The following is a 26,102-nucleotide window of genomic DNA, read 5'->3' as shown; positions in this document are numbered from 1 at the left end:
AGATTTGCTAAAAATGGAGGAAGATTAAAAAAAAAAGAAAGAAAGACAGAAAGACTGTCACACAAGGAATCCTCCTGTACAAGAATGTAACACTCATTCAACAAGCAAAACCTTAGAACAAATTGGGTAATATGAAATGAGGATTTTGAAAATTCCTGTAAAAATCAAACAATCAATGGGATCAATAAGGAATAATATCAATCCATTGATTGCTGAACCACTTATCTTCATGATAATAGGCATGGAACTCATATCCAAGGACAATTTAGAGCGCTCAATTCACCTCCCATGCATGATTTTGAAATGTCATGTCTTGGGAATGTGAGAGGAAACTAGAGTGCTTGGAGAAAACTCAAGCAGGAACGGGAAAAACATACAAACTTCGCACAGGAATGCTGAAGCCCGAAATCAAATATGACTTCTACACAGTAAAGCAGATGTGCGAACCAGTCGACCATCATGTCGCCCATAACAAAGAATAATTAGTTACATTTTTAATTAACAATAATCTGCTACATCAGTGAAATCTGAGCAAAGTTGAAAAATAATGACAATTGCTTACCTATCAAATCAAGATAGAGATACAGATATTTCTTTTGATGAAGAAGGTTTGGCAGGTAATCAGGAGGAGAAACTCTTTCAATGCAAAATGCATCACAGTCTCACATGTTTCAGCATACATTTTAGAAACTTTGTAAATGATGTTGTATTGTCTCAATAAGGGATCTCCTACCTTTGACCATGAGTTGCCATGTCAATAGCTCGCCGTACTGGGACAGGTGATCCTCCCTCTGTGACGCTAAGCACCTCCATTGACTTCCTCTCAGGTCTCCGCTTCCCGTGTCGACTCAGCATGGGTGAATCCACACGCTTCCTGGGAGGGTCCGCTGAGCAAATTCAGAGTTCAATGATTGAATAAGTAAGTAGTGTTTGAATATTATTCATTCTTGATTGTTTGACACATCTTCAAATTGTAGAGTCTAGCAAACTTTTTGAGTGGTTTTGTGTTAGATAATAATATTAGTTATAAATTGCGCTACAAGAATCACTTTAACCATTCAAGAAAAAAACAAATCAACCATTTGATTATCTTTCTGTATGCATAATGTCCATGTAGTCAGACTTACAGTGAAGATTTAAACACTTAATGGTTTGCCTAACTAATTTAATTGCCTGAAAATACACAAATAGGAAAATCCTTTCATGATATAATATGAACATCACAGTGGTTCAAAACAATAGACTAAGAAAGAGTGACGTAGAGGTACTGATGACACAGGATGAAATTTCAAAGGTCATGAGGAATTGAAACCACTATCTAAGAGTATTGTGTTTCTGTTTCTATTTGGATGAACCTACCAATCTCATTGCGTGGAGGCAGGTTCTGGTCCTCGTGGCTTGGATATCTTTCCTTGCGGTCAAGGAGAAGGAAGTAGATCATCTTTTCCTGATTGTCACTAAAGAGAGGAAAGGCAAAGAGCAAGTGGTAAGTGCATGCTGGTATGACAATTGCTCCAACATGTCACATATTAAAACAGAGGGATTGGTATGCTGCCGCATCAATCACTCCTATGACAAACAAGTTGTCCATCTGCTTCTCACTCACTCATCAGAAAGCAGGTCTTTGGTCAGCTTGTCCTTATCCCTGAAGCAGCCTAGAGAATGCATACTCTCCAGGACATCGGGGTCGATCTCTTCTACTGTAGCCAGCATCTTGATGGCCACTTTCCTGGGGACGGGCTGTTCGGGCTCAGGTTCATTCTTTCCTGCTCTGTAACACAACATATAACACATACAGAGCAACTCACTCTCCACAGCCCGAGAAACTGCTTTCGGTGTCAGTCATTGACACAGATTCACTCTTGTTTTGCCTTGTCATGCTAAACAAATGACACCGAAATGCTGTTTACATGCACATGCGGGGTGCCATATAGTGGACCTATGTTGGAATTCTAAATTCTATTTAAATACAGTGGTAGGGTAGTTCAAAGTGCTTTAGGTCACATTTAACTACAGTAGACAACTTAGAAGCAGTAACAAAATAGTGATGCACAATCTCCATTAAAACTCAACACATTCATTGTAGATTCTGCTCAGGTTCGTTTACTTACAGGTACCATGTATGCTTCTGAATCTGCTCTAACTGCAACACAAGAGATAAAACCAAAACAATACATGAACCCAGACGGCACTGATTGAAATGTGTTAGTAGAAATAACTTGCATGTTTTTGTTTCTATATAATGCAATGAAAACATCTAATCACTTACGTATGCTTCCTGTATTTTCATATTTGATACTTGATAAAATTAACTTCACGATTTTTATAATGCAGCTGTCGGTAAATGATATGTTTTCCTTTAATAACCTAAATGTAATGATCAGTATCCAACAACTAAAGATGTGCAAATTCGTTATCAGCCCAGATTAACCAAATATAATTTGCATGGATGAACTTCACAAAGTGGAATTGTTAGTTCATTGAGCTGTTCGCCATACCATTCAAAGGAAGATACGATTAAGAGAAAGCACTGCATCCAAAATGATTGGTTGGGAATGCTGTACTGTCAGGTTGAATTTAAATGGAAATAAGGACAATAAATCATTAAACATGCAAGGTTAAAAACAACCCAATTTGGGTTAAAAATTTGACCGACCCTAAAATTTGCCCCCCAAAAAGCATTTTCTTGCATAAAACAACCCAACAACTGGGTTGTTTTTAGTTTAACAAAACAACTCAAAGTTGACTCAATTGGCCAACTTCCTGGGTCAGTCCAATTTTTAACCCAATAGTTTTAAGGCTGTACCTAATTTCTCTAAGAGTCAATCCTAAATGTTTTATTTTTGTTGGGCCCTACACACTAAATGGATATTCTACTGAACAGAACATTATTTTTCCACTTGTACCTTGCCAGCAACATGAAAACTGCTTATGAAGTGCATCATTTCAATATTTGAAAACCCATCAATTAATCTTCATAGGGAATGAAATATAAATACAATATTAAAAAAAGTGGGTGTGATATACTTTATTCATTTGTTTTTAAACCAGACAGAATACACTTACAACGGAAGTTCTGATGCCAAATTGTGGGCTACAATGACAAAAGTATAAAACGAGAGAAGAGAATGTGCCTCTTCAAACACAAAAATATTTTTGTCTTTTTTTTATGTAAAAATTAATGAAGAGCACAAAAAGGTTTGACTAAACTAACCCTATGCAAATCTGTTTGTTAAAAAATATTTGAAACAATACTTGCTGACCTAATATGCATTTGTTGTTGTTACTATATATGACTTTTGCCCCAGTTACAAACGAGCAGCAAGGCTGGATGATCAAGTTGCATACACTACATATCTTACCGTCAGTCTTTTGGAAGCGTCCACTTCAATCATCCCCTGAAGGAGGTTCTGGCATTCCGGAGGAATGAAGTGAGGCATGTGGAAAACTCCAAGTTTCACTTTCTCCAAAAGATTCCTCAAGTTGTCGTCATCAAAAGGCAAAGCGCCCTGAGGTCAAAAGCAGAAAACTAAAATTAACTACGTATTACATGTATTGTAATTTTCGGACTATAAATCGCGTTTTTTTTCATAGTTTGGGTGGGGGGGGGGGGGGGGCGACTTATACTGAGGAGCGACTTATATGTACATTTTTTAAAAAAAAATTCAAAAAAAAAAAGTGAGACTGCGATAAACAAACCGCGATGTAGCAAGGGATTACTGTAATTTGAATTTCAAGTGACGTCAGCAGCGCGGCGCGGCGCGGTGCGGCGGTTGTTTACAAAAAGGACAAAGATTCGATCACGGGATGACGAAGATGACGAAGGGCACCACGTACTACCGGCATCATTAGCGGCTTTGTTTGTAAGGGACACAGAGGACGAAAAGTTTGAAGGATCTAATGATTTGGAGTGACACAGATGGTTTGAAAAAGTATTATGGCTTTTAAGCACGCCCGGTCCTCCTCTACGAAGCTCTCTTTCACCTCCGTGGATGGAAGTCGGGGGCCGGTGCTCGGCCGGGTGGCTGTCCGGGGACGGTGGATGGGGCTCGGACATGGCTTTTACGCACGCCCGGTCCTATTCTATGGAGCTCTCTTCCACCTCCATGGCTGGAAGTGCCATCTGCGGGGATGGAAGTCCACGCCGCCACACGCCTGGAAGTTCACGGCGGTGCTTGGGGCCGTGTGGTGGTGAACTATTTATGTTATAGTTATTTGATATATTTTATTTCGTGTAGCAACTTGTATACGTTTTACAGTTCAGTAATTGTTGGCTCGTTGACCTCTTGTTTTGTTAAATAAAGAGCCGTTTACCAAACCCACGTCTTTCCTTGTACTTTGTTAACGCTACAATATTGTTATATACTAGATCTGTGGAATAACGACGAGGCTGACGTCAGGGTGCACGCACGGCGTTGACAAAGAACGAGGAATTTGATCGGTTTGATAATATTATCCTTATATAATAGTTATTTAATATATAATTTATATATCGTTATATGGGCTTGTCGAATATTTTGAAGTGCAAGTACCGTCAGCGGCGCGCACCCATTGTTGACATAAAGGATGATCGATGGATTTAATGAATTGGAGTGACACAGATGGTTTTATAAATGTGTTTATGTAATCGTTATTTGAATAACTCTGAAACTTATGTCAGGCCCATTCTCAGCTCTTCGTTTGTGTTTATGTCACGTTAGCATATCTATCGTTTAGCCTGTTGTTGCTCGTTCATGTCTGTTCTTGGTGTTGGATTTTGTCCAATAAATTTCCCTCAAAATGCAACTTATACTCCGGAACGACTTATATATATGTTGTTTTTCACGTTATTGTGCATTTTATGGCTAATGCGACCTATATTCCGGAGCTACTTTTAGTCCGAAAAATACGGTACTATAAGTACCCTAATCAACATAGTAGAGCACCATGCGTACTTATTTGGTTAGTGGTTATCTAAATACATCACAAGGAAATTATTCTTTAGTACTAATGTACTGCAATTACATTAAACATGCTTGTAACGATGGGCAACATAAAAAAGGGCCAGATTGCTTGACAATTTGAAATTATGTCAATTGGTTAATTTTGTTATGCCGAGGTCCCTCTCAAGGCTTGTCCCAACGCAATGGGTTAAAGAACAGTGCAACTTTCCTGTTTCTCTACCTATTGAACAGTGAATCTTTGTTCAAGATCAAATAACTAACTCTGAAAAGTCTCACCACAACATCAGTAAAAAAATTCTATTATTTGAATGAAAATGTCAAACACAATATTTGATCACCATTCAATGGGGATTACAAACACTCACAAATTTACACTGTTCTGAAGCCTATTTACGTCATCAGTGCAAGAAGTTGAGATGCAACTAGGTCAAACACGGAAACTATAACTCTTATTTAAAATGATCCCGTGGAAAATTAGCCCACAGTAGTTGTGGGATTTTAAAGGTCTAGTGCAGTGGTTCTTAACCTGGGTTCGATCGAACCCTAGGGGTTCGGTGAGTCGGCTTCAGGGGTTCGGCAGAGCCTCCACTGCGGAGGGCCGAACACACCTGAATGTCGTGTAAATTCGCAATAATGCATATCTGAACTGGTCTTGCAAAGGCAACAGCAGAAGTCACACTGATTTCCTGGGATGTCATCCCCCCCCCCCCCCTCCCCCCCACGAAAGAGGGGTTCGGTGAATGCGCATATGAAACGGATGGGGTTCGGTACCTTCAACAAGGTTAAGAACCACTGGTCTAGTGGCAGTGTAATTTGACAAATCAAGGAGCACTTTCACCCCAAAAAAATATATCCTTCTGTTGTCAGGGAAAGAGCATGTCAGATGCTTATTAATTAGTTGAACTTTGACAGAGGATGATGCTATGTGTAAGAGATATTGGTCACCAGTGATGATGAAGCAGCTCTGTGACTCTCTGCTCTCTAGCTGAGGAGATCACTCAGTGACGTCAGTAAAATGAGCAGGATGGAGCCAGATGGCCACTGACACTGATTGTGTAATCCAAATGAAACACATGGAGAGTGAGATTTACGCAACACACATCTCCCACAACTAAAACTTCATTGAATTTTTTTTCTGTAGCTGTGTGGAAAAAAAACGAGACAAAACAAAACATTTTGTTGCCATTTTTTTATTTGTAGCAACTTTACTGAGTTGGTATTAAATATTATTTGGGCTCTAATGTATATGTATGTGTATGTAAATTATGTAAAGTACTTTGGAATCCGTGTCTTCTTACAAATGCTAATATTGCTACATAATGCAACTGTCACGTCTCGTCCCCAGCCGTTCCACTATGTGTCTGTTTTCATGGTTTCCGTCTGTGTGCTCGCCCCTCCCCTCCTGTGTGCCCATGATTAGTTTGATTATTCTCACCTGCCTCTTGTTACCTGTCGTATTTAAGTCCTGTCTGCGTGTCACTCCCTGTCAGATCATTGATGTCTGATCATTGATGTCTTTTTGGTTCCTGTCTTTATCGAGTCTGTTTCTGTTTGCCATCCCTGTCGGTCAGTCTGTCATGTTATTAGTTTGCCAGTTCCCGTCTGTTTCCCTTGATGCTTCATTCAACTTCCCTTTTCCCTCAATAAATCCTGGTCTAAGCTGCATTTGGTCGCCCTGCTCCATCCGTTCCGTGACAGCAACTTCTGTCACTTGAATTATGCGATGAATAAACCCTTGATCGTGTTTACTAAATTCCATCCTGCTCGTCTTCTGTTTGATTAGTTATGTTTCTCAGGTAAACACAATATGCTCGGTGCAGTGGAGGGGAAAAGGATGATGTAAGAAAAATGTATATATATGTTATCATGCGTTCTCTAATCAATGCTTACTGCAATATTACTGCAATATATGCTTGCTGTTTGGCTTTGCTGTTTTTATGTTGTGCTACAGAAAAGAAAGGTTACAGCTGGGTCACGAGAGAGGTGACGGCTGGGTCAGGCAGGACGCAGCTACCAGCTTGCAACTCTGCAATAAGAGAACGTCTACCGAGACAATTCGTAGAAACAACATGCCTAACCACAGTTTTACACTCTCAGATGGAGCGGCAAGAAAACGTCAAGTTTCCTGTTTCTATCATAGAGACAAAGAGAGATGCTGATTGCTCAAATTGTTTTGCAGACATTGCCATATAAGTATGCAACACCTTGTGTTTATTTTTGCTTACGAGACAAAGCCCACATACTTTGTCCCCCCTCCCTTAGGGGCTTTTGTCTCACATTGTGGGTAGGACAAATCCAAATGAAAAGAGTACGAGTGCTTACAGATATTTAGTGTAGACAGATTGTTGTAAGCTATCTGTACTGCACTCCGCGCGAACATTTGAATTACTAATATTCTTGTCTCATTGTGATTTCTGTTTGCTGAGTCTTTTCTCTTTACTTTATAGTACACGTCAGTAAAATAAACCTGATAGATGACATTTATACAGTTTTCTCGGGGAACAGAATACAGTATTTTAATCACAATACAGTTATCCCAAATAAAATAAAACTGTCACATGTATTCTGCAAACAGAACACTTGAACACAAGACTTGACAGTAAAAACAGTTATGAAACCAACCCGGTGGAATAAAAAAAACAACTCACCACTAAGAGTGCAAACAAGATGACTCCACAGCTCCATGCGTCTGCTTTTCGGCCATCATACTTCTCCCCCTTGTAGACATAGTTTGAGAAAGAAAAACACAGTAAAATAAATATTATATAAAATATAACTGGAGACTGTTTACTAAACTACAAATCACTACAATTTGTGTCTTGGCTCCATCATTTTTGGATGACAAACACAAGCGCACATACTGTATATGGCATGTAAAAAAAAGTGTCAGCTGTTGTGTATTCTACTTTGAATGATCCTGGTAGTATGCCAGATTGTAATCGGCATCAGTCAAAAGTATTTTAAATATTGTATTTCACACAAATGTAACAAAAAGTTGCTTAGCATATCTGAGCTCAGTTAAACAATGTAAAATTTGAACAAATGTCATGTTTGTCTCTGTGTGCCCTGCGATTGGCTGGCAACCGGTTCAGTGTGTCCCCTGCCTACTGCCCGATGACTGCTGGAATAGGCTCCAGCAAGCCCGTGACCCCCGTGGGGACAAGTGGTACAGAAAATGGATGGATGGAGGGATGGATGGATGAAGCAAATGGGTCACTCAATTTCAAATAAGTTGGTGACTCCTGGTATAAAACATGCAAACTAGGAGAGCCAAAAATTGTAAGACTATATCATAAATAATATAAAAGCAGTAGTGACATAAAGTCTATTTTTTCCCAGTAAGGCAAAATAGTCTGAGGCCAGAAAAAAAAGAATACAGTAAAGTGAAAGCTGAGAGGATACAACAATGACATAACAGCTGCTGCAGGAGTTTGCCACCACTATTCATAAAAGACAGCAAACAGAGAGGGGCCAAAAGAGAGAGCACTTACCCTGATAACCTCTGGGCAGGCATAGTGCGGCGATCTGTAAAAGAGGCACACAGGGGTTGATGCTGCGGACAACTTAAAGTGGTTCACTAAATCACACACCATACCCACTCAAAGAGAATACAGCCAGCAGCCAACACACTAAAGAAGGAATGATTGAAGAGCCAACCTTTTAGCTCACCACAGAAAAACGTATTGAATATTTGGCCATTTTCCCACGCTGGTATTGCATAACATTGGGAACCTGAACTTTGTTATATGAATAAAACAAAATGCAATATTGCTTAATGAATATAAAATATTAGTTTGCTGGTTTGAGCTGCATGGCTAGACATATTTTTCTTTATGCTGTAAGAAGATGAGAAAAAGGATGGAAGTCTGGGTGGCCACCATATTTTTTTTTGTCAGCACAATTACTGTATTGGGGTAAAAAAGTGAGCCTGTAACACTGTATGAAGGCCAAATGTTACATTGTTCAGAGCTCAGCTGTTCTCCAAAAGCATGAAAAAATGGTAAAATATCTCTTCCAAAAACACAAACACACATGAAAGAAAAATGTCACTTTGTCAACATTTGCTGGTTTTTCATGAACCTAAAGACTTTGAAAACACAATAGAGTAAAAGAGTTAAAGAATAAATGTTTTTCATGAACCTAAATACTGTTAAAACAGTAAATTAATTAATGATTAAAAAAATGAAGACGTAAATATGGTTGACTGTTGGAGTCATATCAAAAATATTTACATCTTGATTTGCATCAAAGTAAAAATATAACACCAGGCTTAAAATACAGACAGGGGCTCCCAAATTTTAATAGTGAAGATAGAAAACACAGTTTTAAGTTATTGAGAGAGAGAGAGAGAGAGAGAGAGAGAGAGAGAGAGAGAGAGAGAGAGAGAGAGAGAGAGAGAGAGAGAGAGAGAGAGAGAGAGAGAGAGAGAGAGAGAGAGAGAGAGAGAGAGAGAGAGAGAGAGAGAGAGAGAGAGAGAGAGAGAGAGAGAGAGAGAGAGAGAGAGAGAGAGAGAGAGAGAGAGAGAGAGAGAGAGAGAGAGAGAGAGAGAGAGAGAGAGAGAGAGAGAGAGAGAGAGAGAGAGAGAGAGAGAGAGAGAGAGAGAGAGAGAGAGAGAGAGAGAGAGAGAGAGAGAGAGAGAGAGAGAGAGAGAATGACAATCCCAGTCATTAATGTATCTGAATAATTTTTCCAAACATGGCTGTTGGAATAATTTTAAGTGAAGCTTTGGCCTGCCAGACCTGGAGGCCTCGACTTTACGAGTTTATCTTTCCTTTTATCTAGGTTCTTCCTTTTTAGTGATAGGGATGTGTTTTGATCCCTGTCAGCCATTTGTATCCTTCCTGTCCTTATGTTGTCTGTGTGTTTTCATTCCCGTAAGAGGCCTTCACTAACAATGAGCAAGGCTTATTTGCATAGGTGACATGTTCTTTGTTTGATTCACAGGAACTTCATTCCTTTGCAGTTAGATATAGTTTTGGTTCATAGATTGTAGTTTATCAGACCTGTTTTTCTTTGTTCAAGGTTACATACAGTTAGAAGTAGTTGCATAAAAGTTATCCCATATTTACTCAATGTTTGTTTAAGGAACTGCATACCGGTTACCTCACGTTTGCTTAATGTGTGTTGAAGTGTTTAGGACAAGTTACTTATTATTATTATTATGTGTTAATTACCAAGTAGACAAAGTTAGCAAAGGTCTAGTTGCATTTGTTCCACAGCAAAGCGGCAATCAACGTGCTTCAGGGTATTTGACCACAGTCGAGAAGGAGTCAGCCAACTGTGAGGGAAGACGGCTGAGGACGGTCTCTGCGGGGGTTCAAGAGCCAACAACGAAGTGCTAATTCACACCACACTACATTCTTTTGCTAATCAGCGTTGCTACAGACACAATCCCCCCTCCCTTTAGTGTAGCAACGCCTCTGTAACCAGGGCAACCATAACATTAAAAAGAGGGGCACGTGGAGAAAGGACTCAGAACTGATGGAGGTTGTAACTGAGTTTGCTTTCTCTATCGTTCTCCTCGCGAGTAAACCTGTTCTGGTTGTCTTCTCCTCTTCATTCCAGTGAGTGATTTAATGTCTAATCGTATTTAGACCCAACAATGGCTTAATGGAGCCATTATTGTGACATTTCCTCAATGACTCATCGGTCTGTGTTGATTCATTGTACAATGAATAAAGCAGCTAGCGTGACTCCCTTAAAGTATCTTATCAAATTTATGTGCAAAACAAACACTTCTTTGTTTGACTGCACATTCCATCACTTATTTATGCTAATGAAAATGAAGGTAAAGTAGTTCAATTGAATAATTCAGGCAACTGCTATCACATGTTCCCAGTCTTCCTGCTTGGAGCAACACTGAGTAGCGTTTAATAACCCTTATTGATCACGAACAAAAGCACTAAGACAAACCATAAGATTGGACAAAAAGTCTAGACTGAAACAAGCCTAAAAAAATCTGTGGGAAAGTTATATGGATTGGATTTTCTAGAGTTCAGACCAAAATGAACCCTTACAAAAGTGATGGAAAAGCTCACATTTCATGAAAGGAAGTATGTGCTCATGATAACAATTATAAAAGCTCATCTCTGAAACCCACAATGTCATGTGTTTGGTTTGCATGGCTTATTCTGGTAGAATTTTATTAATCTTCATTCATGCAACACATGATGGCAGCAGAAAAATTAACTAAGTCTACAAAAATGTTTTGTTAATGAAGTTAATGAAAATACACCCATAATGAATTGGTAGCGACTTTACTTTGCAAAAAGATAATGAGCCAAAACAAACTGCCAAATCAGCAAATTAGTTACCCAGGGGCACAAAATGGAATGTTTTGGCCTCATAAGTGGATTTGCCAGCAACTCACCTATGTCATGTTATTCCATATGAACCAGTCACATGTGGTAAGATTCCTCTGGAGTCGCATAAAAAATATGAAACCAAATGGAAAATTGGCCTGTACAGTGGAGCCTCGGTTTTCGAATGTCCCGGTTCTCGAACAAATCGGTATTCGAACAAAAAATTTGAGATTTTTTTGCTTCGGATGTCGGACGAAATTCGGAGGTCGAACCTCGCGAGATGAGTCGAGAGGACCCGCATGCCAACTGACTCCATTCGTTATTACGTTGTTGTTACTCTGAGGATTGCATCAACTCTAATCATGCCTCCAAAGGAAGAAGTGGGAGCAGTAAAGCAATCCTAAAACACAAAGACGCTCCTAAAGCAATGCAACACTGAGCGCCCGGTGCGCTGCGGTTGCGCGATCGGACTAAATTAAGCTCCCTGCGCACTGAGGTCCACTTAAATTTTGGAAAGTACATTAGGACTTTAACAATTTTTTTCTAAATTTTAGTGACCGCTCTGTCACAATAATGCGACCAGCGCGGTGCAGTTGCGCGGTCAGCGGCGCGCAACGGTTGCGCGTTCGGACAAAATTAAGCTCCCTGCGCACTGATGTCCACTTAAATTTTGGAAAGTACATCAGGACTTTAAAAATATTCTCTAAATTTCAGCGACGGCTCTGTCACAATAATGCGACCAGCGCGGTGCAGTTGCGCCGTCGGCGACGCGCTACGGTTGCGCGTTCAGCGGTGCGCTGCAGTTGCGCGATTGGACAAAAATGCGCAAATGAAAAAATGCTTAAAAAAGGCGTTTTTTTTTTCTGGCTTGGAACGGATTACTTTTTTTCTCCATTATTTGTAATGGGAAAATATGATTCGGAATTCGAACGATTCACTTCTTCGAACAGCCTTCTGGAACGGATTGCGTTTGAAAACCAAGGCTCCACTGTATTTCAATTTGGACCTTAATTGAAAGATTAGATTCAAATGAGGTCAAAATTAGATTTTTTTTCCCCCAAAGCTTTTGATTATGTTTCAATCTATTTCACACTGTTCAGTGTTCAGAATAACAAAAGAATATATACTATAATGTCAAGTTCATTTTTGTTGGTTTGTTGTCTGGGCTTCTGTTTATGTTTAATATGTTATGAAATCCCCGATTATAAAATTATGGAGATGCCAGGTATGATAGCTGCATGAACTATGTTTCTAATAAATTAATATTTTAGCCAATCTGATTTTTTTATGTACTACTGTATAATTGTACTGTAGATGTGACCTAATCTTTTTAGATCAATATGTCAAGACATTTTTTACTTGCCCGTGAAGTGCAACGCTGAGAGGATTGGAGGTGGTAACAGCAGAGCTAACAAATCCTTTACTTGAACAACACATTTCCAATCTGAAGGTGTTTTACCGTGTTAGTAAGCATGATGTTGCAAGAATTACGCTAACGTGACCAGTCATTAATTCGAACAAAGTTACTAGGTTTAAGTTACACGTTCATTCAGCATTCAGTACGTACGCTGCACACACTCTGGCGCACGTTACGACTCTTTCTTTTTCTGTGGTTCGGCGAGTTTGGTTAAGCGGGCAAGGTTTGCAAAAATGGTTCTTGTGATCTCAAAATACATTTTTGAGCTCAAAATATCCTTTCTTTACTGCTTCTATTAGAGATCTTTCCAGGGTAGATATTTTATATTAAAAATGAACATGTCAATATAACGGTTCGGTTTGTTGTTAATCTCTGTATTACAAATGTGCAATTATGCTCAAACCTCGAAGTGAATTCAATGAGCGAACAAAAACAAAGCAAACAAAAACATTATTATTTTCATCTATTGAGGCACAGTATTACATTACAGCAAATCAATATTTCAGTCAATATTATACGACCGTTATTCTCTGTATTACAATGGGAATGATGCATATTCAGAAAACTCCAAAATATCATTACTGTAATTTGTTGGGGTTTAGTGTAGTTTGTTCAATTGGAGTTCCCATAGCGTGACGTCATCAACAGTCAATCTGAAGTAAATCTGGTGCCTACACCGGGGTTGGGGTATGCGTCCTGATTTTTTTAAGCGATATTAAACTGTGTCTATCATGATATATATTGTTACTGAATTATCACCAAGTCTTAGGTATTCCTTTTGAGTATTTTTGTTTCTTAGATAGTAAAGGTTACATTAACATGTTATTTACAATTACCGTATTTTTCAGACTAAAAGTCGCTCCGGAATATACGTCGCATCAGCCATAAAATGCACAATAAAGTGAAAAAAAAAACATATATAAGTTGCTCCGGTGTATAAGTCGCATTTTGGGGGAAATTTATTTGACAAAATCCAACACCAAGGACAGACATGAACGAGCAACAACAGGCGAAACGATACGGTATGCTAACGTGACATAAACACAAACATGAAGCTGAGAACGGGCCTGATGTAACAATAACAGTTATTTAAATAACTATAACATAAATAACGCCTTTATCAAACCATCTGTGTCACTCCAAATCATTAAAGCCATTGATCGAGTTGGTCCTCCTTTATGTAAACAAGTCCGACATCAGCGGCGCGTTGCAGTTTATAATTTTCTACAGGCCCATATAACAATATATAAACTATGTATGAAATAACAATACTACAAACAAAAATTTTATCGAACCATCCGTGTCACTCCAAATCAATAAATCCATCGGAATCTTCGTCGTCCGTGTCACTTGAAAAAAAAACAAAAAAAAACCCAGCTGTTGACGCCGGAAAGATTACGTGCGCCGCGGACGTCAGTATAGATATATCAAATAAATGGAATATAAACAACAATTTTATTGAACCATCCGTGTCACTCCAAATCAATAAATTCATCAGAATCTTCGTCTTCCATGTCACTTAAAAAAAAAAAAAAAAAAAAAAAAAAACACCGTTGTTGACACCGGAAGTACGTAGGCCGCTGACGTCAGACTAGATATATCAAATAAATGTAATATAAACAACAATTTTAACGAACCATCCGTGTCACTCCAAATCATTAAATCCATCGGAATATTCATCCTCTGTGTCAAAAAAACAACAACAAATAAAAACAGCTGTCGATTCCTCGTTGTCAGTTGGAGGCTCCAATTATTCCACAGATCTACGTATAAAACTATATTGTAGCGTTACCAAAGTACCAGGCAAGACATGGCTTTGATAACCGGCTCTTTATTTCGCAAATCAAGAGTTCAACATGTGACCCAACACACGCAAGCGCCCTGGATCGCTCTTCCCCCAACCCCCCCTGCTGCCTTCATGGCCTCCCTAGAAAATCGGAAACTACTGAAGCCTAACAACAGACATCGGAAGTCAGTGAATGGAACTCGTCAGTGAGGCTCCAATTATTCCACAGCCATAGTGTGCCCTCATGCGGTTTTAAGTGAAAATAAAATGTGAAGTGATCAACTAATCAACTATACTAGTAAGTAAAGTGTTAATGCTCAAGTAAAAATTTGTGAACAATTTCACATATAAATTGCCCCCCCCCCACCCAAAGTATGAAAAAAAACCGCGACTTATAGTCCGAAAAATACGATATGTGTCTTAATCAGAAGTGGGATTCAGTGCAGCTCTCTTGCTTGTGGTTGAGTGATTTACACTGTTCATACTGCTATGGCATAAACAGTATTGATTTGTGATTGATTGATGATGATTACTAATAATAATATTATAGGATTAATTGCCTTGTCAACTGCAATCAGTGGGAAGCAAGTTTACTTGTCACAAAATGCTATAAGCAGCACTCATTTGACTTCATTTAAAGCAGCGGTCTCAAACATTCCTACATGTTTTCCAAGTTTCCCTGGTTAAACACACCTGATTCAAATGATCAGTTCATCCTCACGTTCTGCAGGAGCCTGATAATTGAATTAGGTGTGTTTTACGAGGGAAACTTGGAAAACATGTAGGAATGCGGCCCCCAAGGACTGGAGTTTGAGACCCCTGATTTAAAGGTAAGCCATTTAAATGTGAACAATTTGCTTATGCTATTCCTTTATAGTGAACAGACATTTGGTACCAACAACTAAACCAAGCTACAGTTTGAAGGCCAGATTTTTGTGATACAAAAAAGAGATAAAGTTAAAACATTCAAAACTTTTTTCCACCATTCTGAGGATATCTGTACATCTCATTGGGGAAAAAGTGGATGTAAAAATAGTGAAAAAAGATAAAAAAAACAACAACTTATGCCTTTATGTAGTTTAGCCACTCACCCACAGCTGGTTTCTAGTAGACTCTCCCCAACCTGCAGAGAGGCCATGCCAAAGTCTGCTATCCTAATGTTGTTCTTTTCATCTAATAACAAATTCTCAGGCTTCAAGTCTCGGTGGCTAGGCGAGAGGGCACAAACGACACAAAAAAAAGGGTTACAACTCAAACACAACGAAATATTGGTCTTGACATACTCTGTTCACTTCAATACAGACAGAGCTTTAGCACTGGTTGCAGCTCAGCTCAGCGGTGGTTCTCAACTGTACCATGAGACACTCATCTTCATATTGTTGCCAAGTTGCAACCCATTTGATAGAAGTTAAGAACAATAAAGCTTGGTGTTTAAAATAGCCTCTGCATATATATATGTGCAGTATATTAAACTTTAAAACAAATGTTTGTTCAATTAATGAATGAGTTCAAGATTAGCTTGTGACACGAGCATATATGAGTAACATTTCTTGACAGTGACCCGAAATTGTATGCTGAATTCACGTGACAACTTTATAAGACTGAGTACCGTTCTGAAAAATGTGAATATGTAGCCCTGTCTATGGTGTTGTATTGCTTCTGGAGATTGCAATGTACTGTAACGACTTGGACTACAAGATTCAGGTTAGTGTTAGCACAATACTCCTCAAGTTCTTCACCCTTGTCATTGACATCGAAAAAAGAACCCCATAGAGCAAGGGTGTCAAACTCATTTTTGTCACGGGCCACATCGTAGTCATAGTTTCTTTTTGAAGGTCATTATGACTGTCAATGCCTTATATTACTATATACAGTATAGGCTACACAACAAACTGATGAAGAAAATGTTTTGAAATCAGAGACAAGTAAAAACTTCAAATATTTTAAAAAAATGAATGATGCTAATAATTTCGAGAATTTTTATAAGTGAATACAATTTGTAATTTCAGTATTGACACATGAAGTCGTACTTTTAGCGGGCCACATAAAATGATGTGGCGGGCTGTTTCGGACCCTCGGGCCTTGAGTTTGACACCGATGCCATAGAGTATGATTTGCATTTGCATCAATACGATTGATTACAGCTGGAGTCTTTCCTCCATAAGAGACCAGCTCCCACTGAATGGTTCTCCATCTGCCATACAGGACTGTCTCAGAAAATTTGAATATTGTGGTAAAGTTCTTTATTTTCTGTAATGTAATTAAAAAAACAAAAATGTCATAAATTCTGGATTCATTACAAATCAACTGAAATATTGCTAGCCTTTTATTATTTTAATATTGCTGATTATGGCTTACAGCTTAAGAAAACTCAAAAATCCTATCTCAAAAAATTTGAATATTTCCTCAGACCAAGTAAAAAAAAAGATTTATAACAGCAAAACAAAATCAAACATTTGAAAATGTCCATTAATGCACTCATTACTTGGTTGGGAATCCTTTTGCACGGATTACTGCATCAGTGCAGCGTGGCATGGAGGCAAGCAGCCTGTGGCATTACTGAGGTGTTATGGATGCCCAGGATGCTTCAATAGTGGCCTTTAGCTCATTTGCATTGTTGGATCTGGTGTCTTTCAGCTTCTTCTTCACAATACCCCACAAATTCTCTATGGGGTTCAGGTCAGGGGAATTGGCAGGCCAATCGAGGACAGTAATGTCATGGGCAAGTGCCAGATCATGTTGGAAAATGAAATCATCATCTCCATAGAGCTTTTCAGCAGACGAAAGCATGTAGTGCTCTAAAATCTGCATTTACTCTGGACTTGATGAAACACAGTGGACCAACACCAGCAGCTGACATGGCTCCCCAAACCATCGCTGACTGTGGGAACTTCACACAGGATTTCAAGTAACTTGGATTTTGCTCCTCTCCAGCCTTCCTCCAGACTCTGGCGCCTTGACTTCCAAATGAAATACAAAACTTCAGTCCACTGTCTTTGAAGCTCCCCCAAATTCTGGAAGCGACTCTTCTTCACAATGCTGTTAAGGCTGCGGTCATCTCTCTTGGTTGTGCAGCATTTCCTGCCACATTTCCCCCTTCCAACAGACGTTTTGTGGATGTGCTTTGAAACTGCACTCTGCGAACAGCTTGCTCTTTGAGAAATTTCTTTTTGTGTCTTACCCTCCTGATGGAGGGTGTCAATGATGGTCCTCTGGACAGCAGTCAGATCAGCAGTCTTTCCCATACTTGTGATTTAGTTTACTGAACCAAACTCTGAGTGTTTTTCAAGGCTCAGGAAACCCTTGCAGGTGTTTCGAGTTAATTAGAGGATTCAAGTGATTAGTTGAATACCCTACTAGTATACTTTTTCATGATATTCTAATATTTTGAGATGGGATATTTGAGTTTTCTTAAGCTGTATGCCATGATCAGCAATATTAAAATAATAAAAGGCTTGCAATATTTCAGTTGATTTGTAATGAATCCAGAATGTATGACATTTTTTTTTTTAAATTGTATTACAGAAAATAAAGAACTTTATCACAATATTCAAATTTTCTGAGACAGTCCTCTATATGCTGAGAAAAAAACAAAATTGCTTTTTTCTCGGCACACATTAGTATCTAGCTACCGTGTCCTTATTTGGATATCTCAGCACCATTTGATATCTAAGGTTAGGGGTTGCATAAATGCATGCCCGGGGTCATTAGTGTACCATACCTGAAGCTTCTCCCTAACTTTGTCTCCATACGACCATGTGAACTAGGACAAGCCCAGACTGTAGGTTTTTGGTAACGTCATGTAAGTAGTAGCTGGCAGCTTTAATTCTATGAAGATTAATTTTCCAGATCATTATGTTGGTAACATTTTAATCTAGTTTCTTACCTTCAATCCAGTAGCTAGAATCATCACCAATGCATTATTTATTAAAAGTCACAAAATAAATTATTAAAATTAATGGCCCCATGGGTATACCCTTTGGTTTTGATATTGCCCCCATATAGATAAGACAAAGTGGCCTCAGCCAACCTTGCTCAACTTGGATTCGAGTTCTCTTGTCATGGTAGATGCCGGATCCTTTGTCCCATGAGCGGATTTGGGCATTGGGGCAGGAGCATTACTGACATCGGCTCCCTTCTCCATGAGTTTGTCTGGATTCAGAGCTTTTTTGCCCACTATCTTCATCTAGAATGGGACTCTTATGGTGTAAGTAGTGACTACACCTCTCAGATATGTATCAAAATAGTTAGTGAAGATTATGGGTTAGATGTTTAATGCAACACACCATATAGAATGGCTGTGGCAGAAGTCGAGGGCTGATATGATCTGTCGGAAGAATTTTCTTGCTTCTTTAGGCGTCAACCGGCCTTTCTTGACTAGGTAGTCAAAAAGCTCTCCACCAGACACATGCTCTAGCACCAGGTACCTGAAAAGAGGGGAGATTATACAATTTAAACATTGTTCAACTGACAGGCTTGCTGTGCCCTAATTGTTTATTTGTTCAGGTGTGAATACAATAACGTTGAGGAGTGCGTCAAACAAATGAAATGAATAAAAAAAATAAAAAAGGGACTGAATTGTTGTTTTATTACCATATCAGGCTCTACTTGATGTAGCAACAGAGTTAACTCAGTGCCCCACACATCAAAATAATAGAGGGTTGTATTGTACAGTGGGTCGCAACACAGTATGCATCATTATAGGACATAGCTGTATTTGTGACTTTTAACTGACTTGTGTTTTTTACTTGTTAAACATCAACTTACATTTATGTAATTGGCTCTGATTTCTAATCTGTTGTTTGCAATTTACTGAAATCAGAAACTAACAAAATAGTTGACTTTTTCTTGAATACGATCAATGTTAGTGGTTTTTCCATTAAAGTAGCTATAGCATGCTAAATCAACTTTGTTGGGCTGCTTTTTTTTGCATTTCTTTTTTATTGTTTTTGCTTTTGTTCCATATTTTAATAGTTTCGGCACAATTAGAGCCCTTTGCAAACAAAATGTGGCATTCCGACCACTGTGGCACTGTGGAGGCCACTGCGTTAACTGTTTTGAAAATGTGGGTTTTGAGTTGACGGCTGCGTCAAAACAATCAATAAAAACTGTAATTAGTGACAGAAAATTACATCACACAATTAAAATCTATGACTAGACTTAACTGCTGCAAATAGAGACTGTGGGTTTAGCGATACCCTTAAATTTATATCAATACGATCCAACCTGCATTGGCTCCCGTGCCATTTGAGATGTGACTCCAAGCTTCTGTTACTAACCTATAAAATATTACATGGCTTAGCGCCTTCCTATCGCGTCGACCTAGTTGTACCACACATTTTGTCTTTTACCTTCGTTCACAAAATGTTGGTCATTAAGTGACCCCAAGAGCCAAAGAGAAGTCCGCAGGGTCGAGAACATTCTCTATTTGGGCTCCAAAGCTTTCGAATACCCTACCCACAGATATTAGAGCTGCTCAGGAGAAGCATCAAGACACGATTAAATACGCATTTCTATGCTCTTGCTTTTGATTAAACCACGCTGGCAGATTTGACTGCCGTTTGTGCTCTCTCTCCTGTCCCCGGCTTGGGGAGGGGGCTAGGTGACGCCAAACTAAAAATTGTTGTCTGGATTCTACCGGGACAAGAACTGGGGAGGACCATTTTCTCGCAAGTGTTCTCATGATAACTGAGGGTGTCTTCCTGCAGCTCTTCATTTGATTATGGACATTTTTGTGTGTACAAATGTCCGCAACCGTTGGCCCGTTGCCACCGATGGGCTAATAACATCTACATTATCTTATTTTATGTTCTTTCATATTGTGTGTTAAATTTTGCCCACTCTGCATCCATTGTAGCCTGGTCGTCCTGGATGGCGGACCCTTCCATTAGTGGTCCCTTCTCAAGGTTTTTCATTTTCCCCTTGCCTTCCAGGGGGTTAAGATTAGGGGAAATCAACAATAATTGTCATCTGTGGCCATGTGAAGCTCTTTTAGACGTTTTTGTCATTAAGGGCTGTATAAATAAATTTAACTTGACTTGGTCCTGACAGAAATGGTGAATATAAAAATCATAATGGGAGTATTGCTGATTGGGTTATTTAAATGTGGAAAGGTACATATTTCCAGTTAAATTGGTCAGAAAGTACAAGGTCATCACTGCTTTGTTTTATTCAAATTTTGAAGTTTCATTTAAACATATGTATCTGTTTTTCTTTTATGTAATGAATTATATTTACAATTTAAAAAAAAAAAACAGTCCCTTAGCAAAGTTTGAGTGAATGTAGATAATTTTGAAACATATTGTGTAGATCTCAAAACCTAGTACTATGTGGCGGAAAATACTGCAAATATATAAATAGGCAATAACATTGCTGATATTAATATTTTTTACATTGATCTCTTTGTCATGGCTGATGTCAGATGTTAGCATACTCCAGTGTTCGCTAATGTAGTTTATGTCTAGAATATGTATTAATTGTAATACAAAATATCCGTTCATAGCCCCTGGCTCTTCTCCTTAACGTGTTTTTAACCAAACGTCTTGTGAGAAGGAAATGAGTGGAAACCATTATTTTCATCCCTAATGTTAAAATGTGAAGACATGGAGTTTGCCTCTTAAAAACGGAATACCATACAATACCAAATCTCACTCTCTCATACTTGCTGCTCTGAGTCTATTTCTCTCTCCCTGCCCCCTCTCTCACTCCAATTATTGTGCCATTAAAAATGGCTCAGCACCATCCCCTACAAATTTGCAAATACATTTAAACGTGTTTGCAAATACATGTGAACATGTACTAACTCAAACCAAACAAACAGATATCTGCAAACCCCCTCCCTACACTCGCAAACACATCATGTACAGCTGCAGCACAAACACGGCAATAGGAATTGTATTACAACAGAATGGATCCTTGTAAACCTTTGCTTACTTTGTCAAAAAGTTGTTAATTGTACTTACAAGTATTTCTTGTTTTCGTAGACATCATGAAGCTTTAATACATGTGGATGTTCTATGAGTTTCAAAATGGCTATCTCCCGCTCAACCTGGACAAGAAAACAAATAAATGTTAGACAAAGAGGATGAAATCGTATGCACCACTAACTTTCAGGGAGTCACACTATGGAGACACGCACGCACGCACACACACACACACACACACACACACACACACACACACACACACACACACACACACACACACACACACACACACACACACACACACACACACGCACACACACGCACACACAGACAATAGTGACGGCCCGTCACTGACGGGGTGCTTTTAGAATATTGTACACTTTTTAAGATAATGATGAAGATTCGTTGAGAGTCGGGTTTGTCCCGCGGCGGTGTTATTTAAGGATGAAATAGCCTATGACTTCGCACGTTCACCGCTCACAAACAGGGAGCGCCAATTTTGTCTGTGTGCGCCTCGATCATACACCAAAAGCACATTCGACAACCTGTCCCTGGAACCTGAACTGCTTTTTTTGGTTTAGGGTTAGACACATTTTTTTCATCAAATTAGCAGATGCGCTGGTGGGCGAGGCAGACACGCCCAGTGAGGCGTTGCGTGTTTACCAAATTCACGTACACGCCGAACTAAATCATTGTCCATGCGTGCAAATGATGATGCTCCTGCTTTTCTGCAAGCTGCAAATTAGCAAGTGCGTCTGGGGCGAGGTTGCTTTGTGCGCTGGCACGCCCAAATGAGTGCTGGCACGCCCAAATGAGTGCGGCACGGCCCCAAACACACTAGACTAAACTTACACTGGCACAAAAAAGAAACCAGACTACCAAAATTGGGTCCCATAAGACTAAATTCTCAGTTAGGTTCATCGATCTGGGGTACTGTCTTTTGTCCATTATCAGAAAAAACAGTACATATATACAGTCATATGCAAAGGTTTGGGCACGCCTGATCATTTTCAAGATTTTCCTTTATAAATCATTGGTTATTTGTATCAGAAATTTCAGTTGAATATATCATATAGCAGACAAAAGCAGTGATATTTGAGAAGTGAAATGAAGTTTATATGATTTACAGAAAGTGTGCAATCATTACATAAACATGTACTGTTCATGCTTGGAAACCATCAAACCTAACTGAACCAGAGATATTTTGTCAGGATGAATGGTCAAAAATAGTCAAGTCAAGTCAAGTCAAGTCAAGTCAAGTCAAGTTTATTTGTATAGCCCTAAATCACAAGCAGTCTCAAAGGGCTTCACATAGACAAACAAATTGAAAATTATTCTCAAAGCATCCCCTGATCTTAAGCTCCCAAAAGGGCAAGGAAAAACTCAAAAAAACCCTACCAGGGGAAAAGTGAGAAACCTTGAGAAGGGACTACAGATGGAAGGATCCCCTTTCAGGATCACCAGGCTGCAATGGATGCAGAGAGGGCACATAAAATATGCAATATAAAAATCAATGAAAAAGTGGATGTCCAAGTCAAAGCGAAGAGCTGCCGGAGGTGCCCTCGGTTGTCCTGGCAGTGTCTTCGAGGAGGGTAATCCGCTGCAGTTCCCTCATCTTGATTTGGTCCACGAGAATCCAGATAGCCGCTTCAAATACCTTCAACCAGAATCCAGACTCTCATTGGAAGCTATAGGAAGTGTTTAGAGGCTTTAATTTCTGAAAAAGGAGGATTTTTCTGTTGGGGTGCCCAAATTTATGCACCTGCCTACTTTTGTTCAAGTAATGATTACACAATTTCTGTAAATCCTATAAACTTCATTTCACTTCTCAACTAGAAAATGCAATTCCTGGAGAAATTGCGTGTGAAGGCGAAGACGATGAATAACTTCTTTGGGAATGCTGGCGAATGATGTTGAAACGAGTTGAATTACTTGAGAAATGTAGAAAACAGAGGTGAAAAACGGAATGTTGGGGAATTTGGTGGAATTTTGGAGAATTTGGTTGAATTTCAAATCTGAAAATGTGGAATTTATGGTAAGTGGGAATTTGGGGAATAAGTAGAAAAAAGATGAACAGTTCAAAGTTAGAATGGGTAGAATCGGTTGAAAAATGTAGAAACTAGAGGTGAAAAACGAAATTTCGTGAAATTTTGTCAATTTTAAACGTGAAAACGTGAAATTTTTAAATTTGGCAAATTAGGGAATGTTCATCATCAAATCATTCCGAATGTGGTTTGAATGTGCTGAATGATGTGAATTTAAAAGTGGAATGACGTAAATGTGAAATGTCGAATCTGCCATTAAGAATGAATGGGGAAAAATTTGTCGTAAATTCGCGAATTGTGCGAAATGGGAAAAATTTCTGAACGAGAAAAATGGAAGCGCTCCTCTCGTGAACATTTGGAAAACGTCAAAAGTGGAATGGAGTGAATCGGATGAATTATGTGGAAGAAGGAAGAAGCGGGACAAAAAAGTGTGGAGAATAAAATAGAAGAATAATAACTAGAATATGCAATTTCTGGGGAATGATGCCGAATGATGTTGAAATGAGTAGAATTTCTTGAGAAATGTGGAAAATAGAAGTGTAATACTAAACGGTTGAAACGGTTAAAAAATGTAGAAGTTAGAGCAAATCTTGAATCCCCATAGAGAATGAATGGGAATCAAAAGAAAAAGCAATTGCGCCAAAATTTTTGGGAAGTTTGGAACAAAAGGAAAAAAAAACGGCTTCAGGAGGTTCACTTTTGGGGTTAAAATGTTGAAACGGGTTTAATCGGACAAAAATTGCAAAAGTTAGCTAAAATGTAGCTATTTAGGGCACTTAATGTTGAAAAAAGGTCACTTCCGGTTTGATTGGGTCACTTCCGGTTTGATTAGAGGCACTTCCGGTCCAGCTGAGGTCACTTCCAGTTTATTTGGGGGCACTTTCGGTTTAAAAAGGTCACTTCCGGTTTAAAAAGGTCACTTCCGGTTTGATTTGGGGGTCACTTTCGGTTCACCTGAGGTCACTTCCTGTTTACCTGAGGTTACTTCCGGTTTGATATGGGGCACTTTCGGTTCATTCTGGGTTCATTGGGGGCACTTCAGGGTCAATCCAAGATGGCCGCCACACTGGAAGTGGGGGTGTAGGAGGTGAATATGGTAAGCATAAGGTAAACAAAGTGAATAAAGTTGGAATGGGTTGAATCGGTTGAAAAATGTGGAACAAAGAGTAGAAAAACGAAATTGTAGAGAATTTTTGGTAAGTGGAAAGTTGTGGAATAGGCAGGCAAAAGATGAACAGTTGAATGTTGGAATGGGTTGAATCGGTTAAAAAATATAGAAGTTAGAGCAAATGTTGAATCCCCATAGAGAATGAATGGGAATTAAAAGAAAAAGCAATTGCGCCAAAATATTTTGAAATTTGGAACAAAACGAAAAAAAACAGCTTCAGGAGGTTCACTTTTGGGTTACAATGTTGAAACGGGTTCAATCGGACAAATGCAAAAGTTAGCGACTAATGTAGCTATTTAGGGCAGTTACTGTGGAAATAAGGTCACTTCCGGGGTGATTTGGGTCACTTCCGGTCTATTTGGGTCACTTCCAGTTTGATTAGAGGAACTTCCGGTCTAGCTGAGGTCACTTCTGGTTTATTTGGGGTCACTTCCGGTATAAAAAGGTCACTTCCGGTTTAAAAAGGTCACTTCCGGTTTGATTTGGGGTCACTTCCGGTTTACCTGAGGTAACTTTCGGTTCATTTGGGGCCAATTCCGGTTTGATTTGGGGCACTTCTAGTTCATTCTGGGGTCATTGGGGCACTTCAGGGTCAATCCAAGATGGCCGCCACTCTGGAAGTGGGGGTCAAGGGTTGAATTGTGAAAGCATAGTGGAAGTGGGGGTGAAGGGGGTGAATATGGTAAGCATAAGGTGAACAAAGTGAATAAAGTTGGAATGGGTTGAATCGGTTGAAAAATGTAGAAATTAGAAGGGAAAAACTAAATTTTGGGAAAATTTGGTGTGAATTTCAAAATTGAAAATTTGGAAATTTTGGTAAATGGGAAGGTGTGGAATAGGTAGGCAAAAGATGAACAGTTGAAAGTTGGAACGAGTTGAATTGGTGGAAAACTATAGAAATTAGAAGTGAAAAACTAAATTTAGTGAAATTTTGCAAAATTTTGTGCAAATTTTTAAAGTGAAAACGTGAAATTTTTGAATTTGGCAAGTTTGGGAATGTCCCCAATGTGATTTGAATGTGTTGAATTAAGGGAATTTCAAACTGGAGCAATGTAAATGTGAAATGTTGAATCTGCCATTAATAATGAATGGGGAAGAATTTGCCAGAATTTTGTGAATTTTGTGAAAACGGCAAATTTTTTGAACGAAAAAAATGTAAGCAGCCGTGTCATGAATATATGGAATACCGTATTTGCCGGTGTATAAGTCGACTCGGTGTATAAGTCGACCCCCCTAAAATTCGACGGAAATTTACGATTTTATAATATATCCTTTATATAAGTCGAGCTCAATTGTTGCATTATATTAAACTTCAAAATTCAATCAGAAATATGCGAAATTTATTGACGAAATGTGTTCAAATTCGCGAGTTTGTAGCGAGCGATATAGACGCCATTTTAAATATTATTTACTTCATGACCCTGTGATATTGCGCGCCGAAAGAGACTAACAACAATGAACACTCATAGAAACTGGTTTATTTTTAGTTAAGAAACAACAAATTATAATTATAAA

At 38.9% G+C, this 26,102-nt stretch overlaps 1 protein-coding gene and 1 long non-coding RNA gene across 8 annotated transcripts in view; one reads left to right on the top strand and one right to left on the bottom strand.

Annotated features, from left to right (window-relative positions):
- LOC148400054 (uncharacterized) overlaps positions 1 to 3,585 on the top strand; it is a 13,622-nt gene extending 10,037 nt beyond the window's left edge. For both annotated transcript variants that reach the window (XR_015857711.1, XR_015857710.1), the window contains exons 2-4: positions 828 to 919; positions 1,378 to 1,486; positions 1,614 to 3,585. This is a non-coding gene — a long non-coding RNA (uncharacterized LOC148400054). The remainder of the gene's footprint in view (positions 1 to 827; positions 920 to 1,377; positions 1,487 to 1,613) is intronic.
- The window catches only part of LOC148400053 (serine/threonine-protein kinase BRSK2-like), a 139,657-nt gene that overhangs the window by 38,416 nt on the left and 75,139 nt on the right, over positions 1 to 26,102 (bottom strand). For all 6 annotated transcript variants that reach the window (XM_088371886.1, XM_088371887.1, XM_088371890.1 and 3 more), the window contains exons 3-12: positions 21,411 to 21,496; positions 18,735 to 18,875; positions 15,540 to 15,656; positions 8,435 to 8,468; positions 7,592 to 7,660; positions 3,363 to 3,509; positions 2,112 to 2,143; positions 1,607 to 1,771; positions 1,360 to 1,457; positions 734 to 887 (exon numbers count right to left, since the gene is read on the bottom strand). In XM_088371886.1, coding sequence (XP_088228012.1) covers positions 734 to 887; positions 1,360 to 1,457; positions 1,607 to 1,771; positions 2,112 to 2,143; positions 3,363 to 3,509; positions 7,592 to 7,660; positions 8,435 to 8,468; positions 15,540 to 15,656; positions 18,735 to 18,875; positions 21,411 to 21,496 — 1,043 coding nt within the window. The remainder of the gene's footprint in view (positions 1 to 733; positions 888 to 1,359; positions 1,458 to 1,606; positions 1,772 to 2,111; positions 2,144 to 3,362; positions 3,510 to 7,591; positions 7,661 to 8,434; positions 8,469 to 15,539; positions 15,657 to 18,734; positions 18,876 to 21,410; positions 21,497 to 26,102) is intronic.

This window comes from Syngnathus floridae, chromosome 3 (genome assembly GCF_059516105.1).
Source record: "Syngnathus floridae isolate MCC-2025c chromosome 3, RoL_Sflo_1.0, whole genome shotgun sequence".
In the NCBI taxonomy this organism is placed as follows: domain Eukaryota; kingdom Metazoa; phylum Chordata; class Actinopteri; order Syngnathiformes; family Syngnathidae; genus Syngnathus; species Syngnathus floridae.
This window is presented reverse-complemented; position numbering and strand designations above follow the sequence as displayed.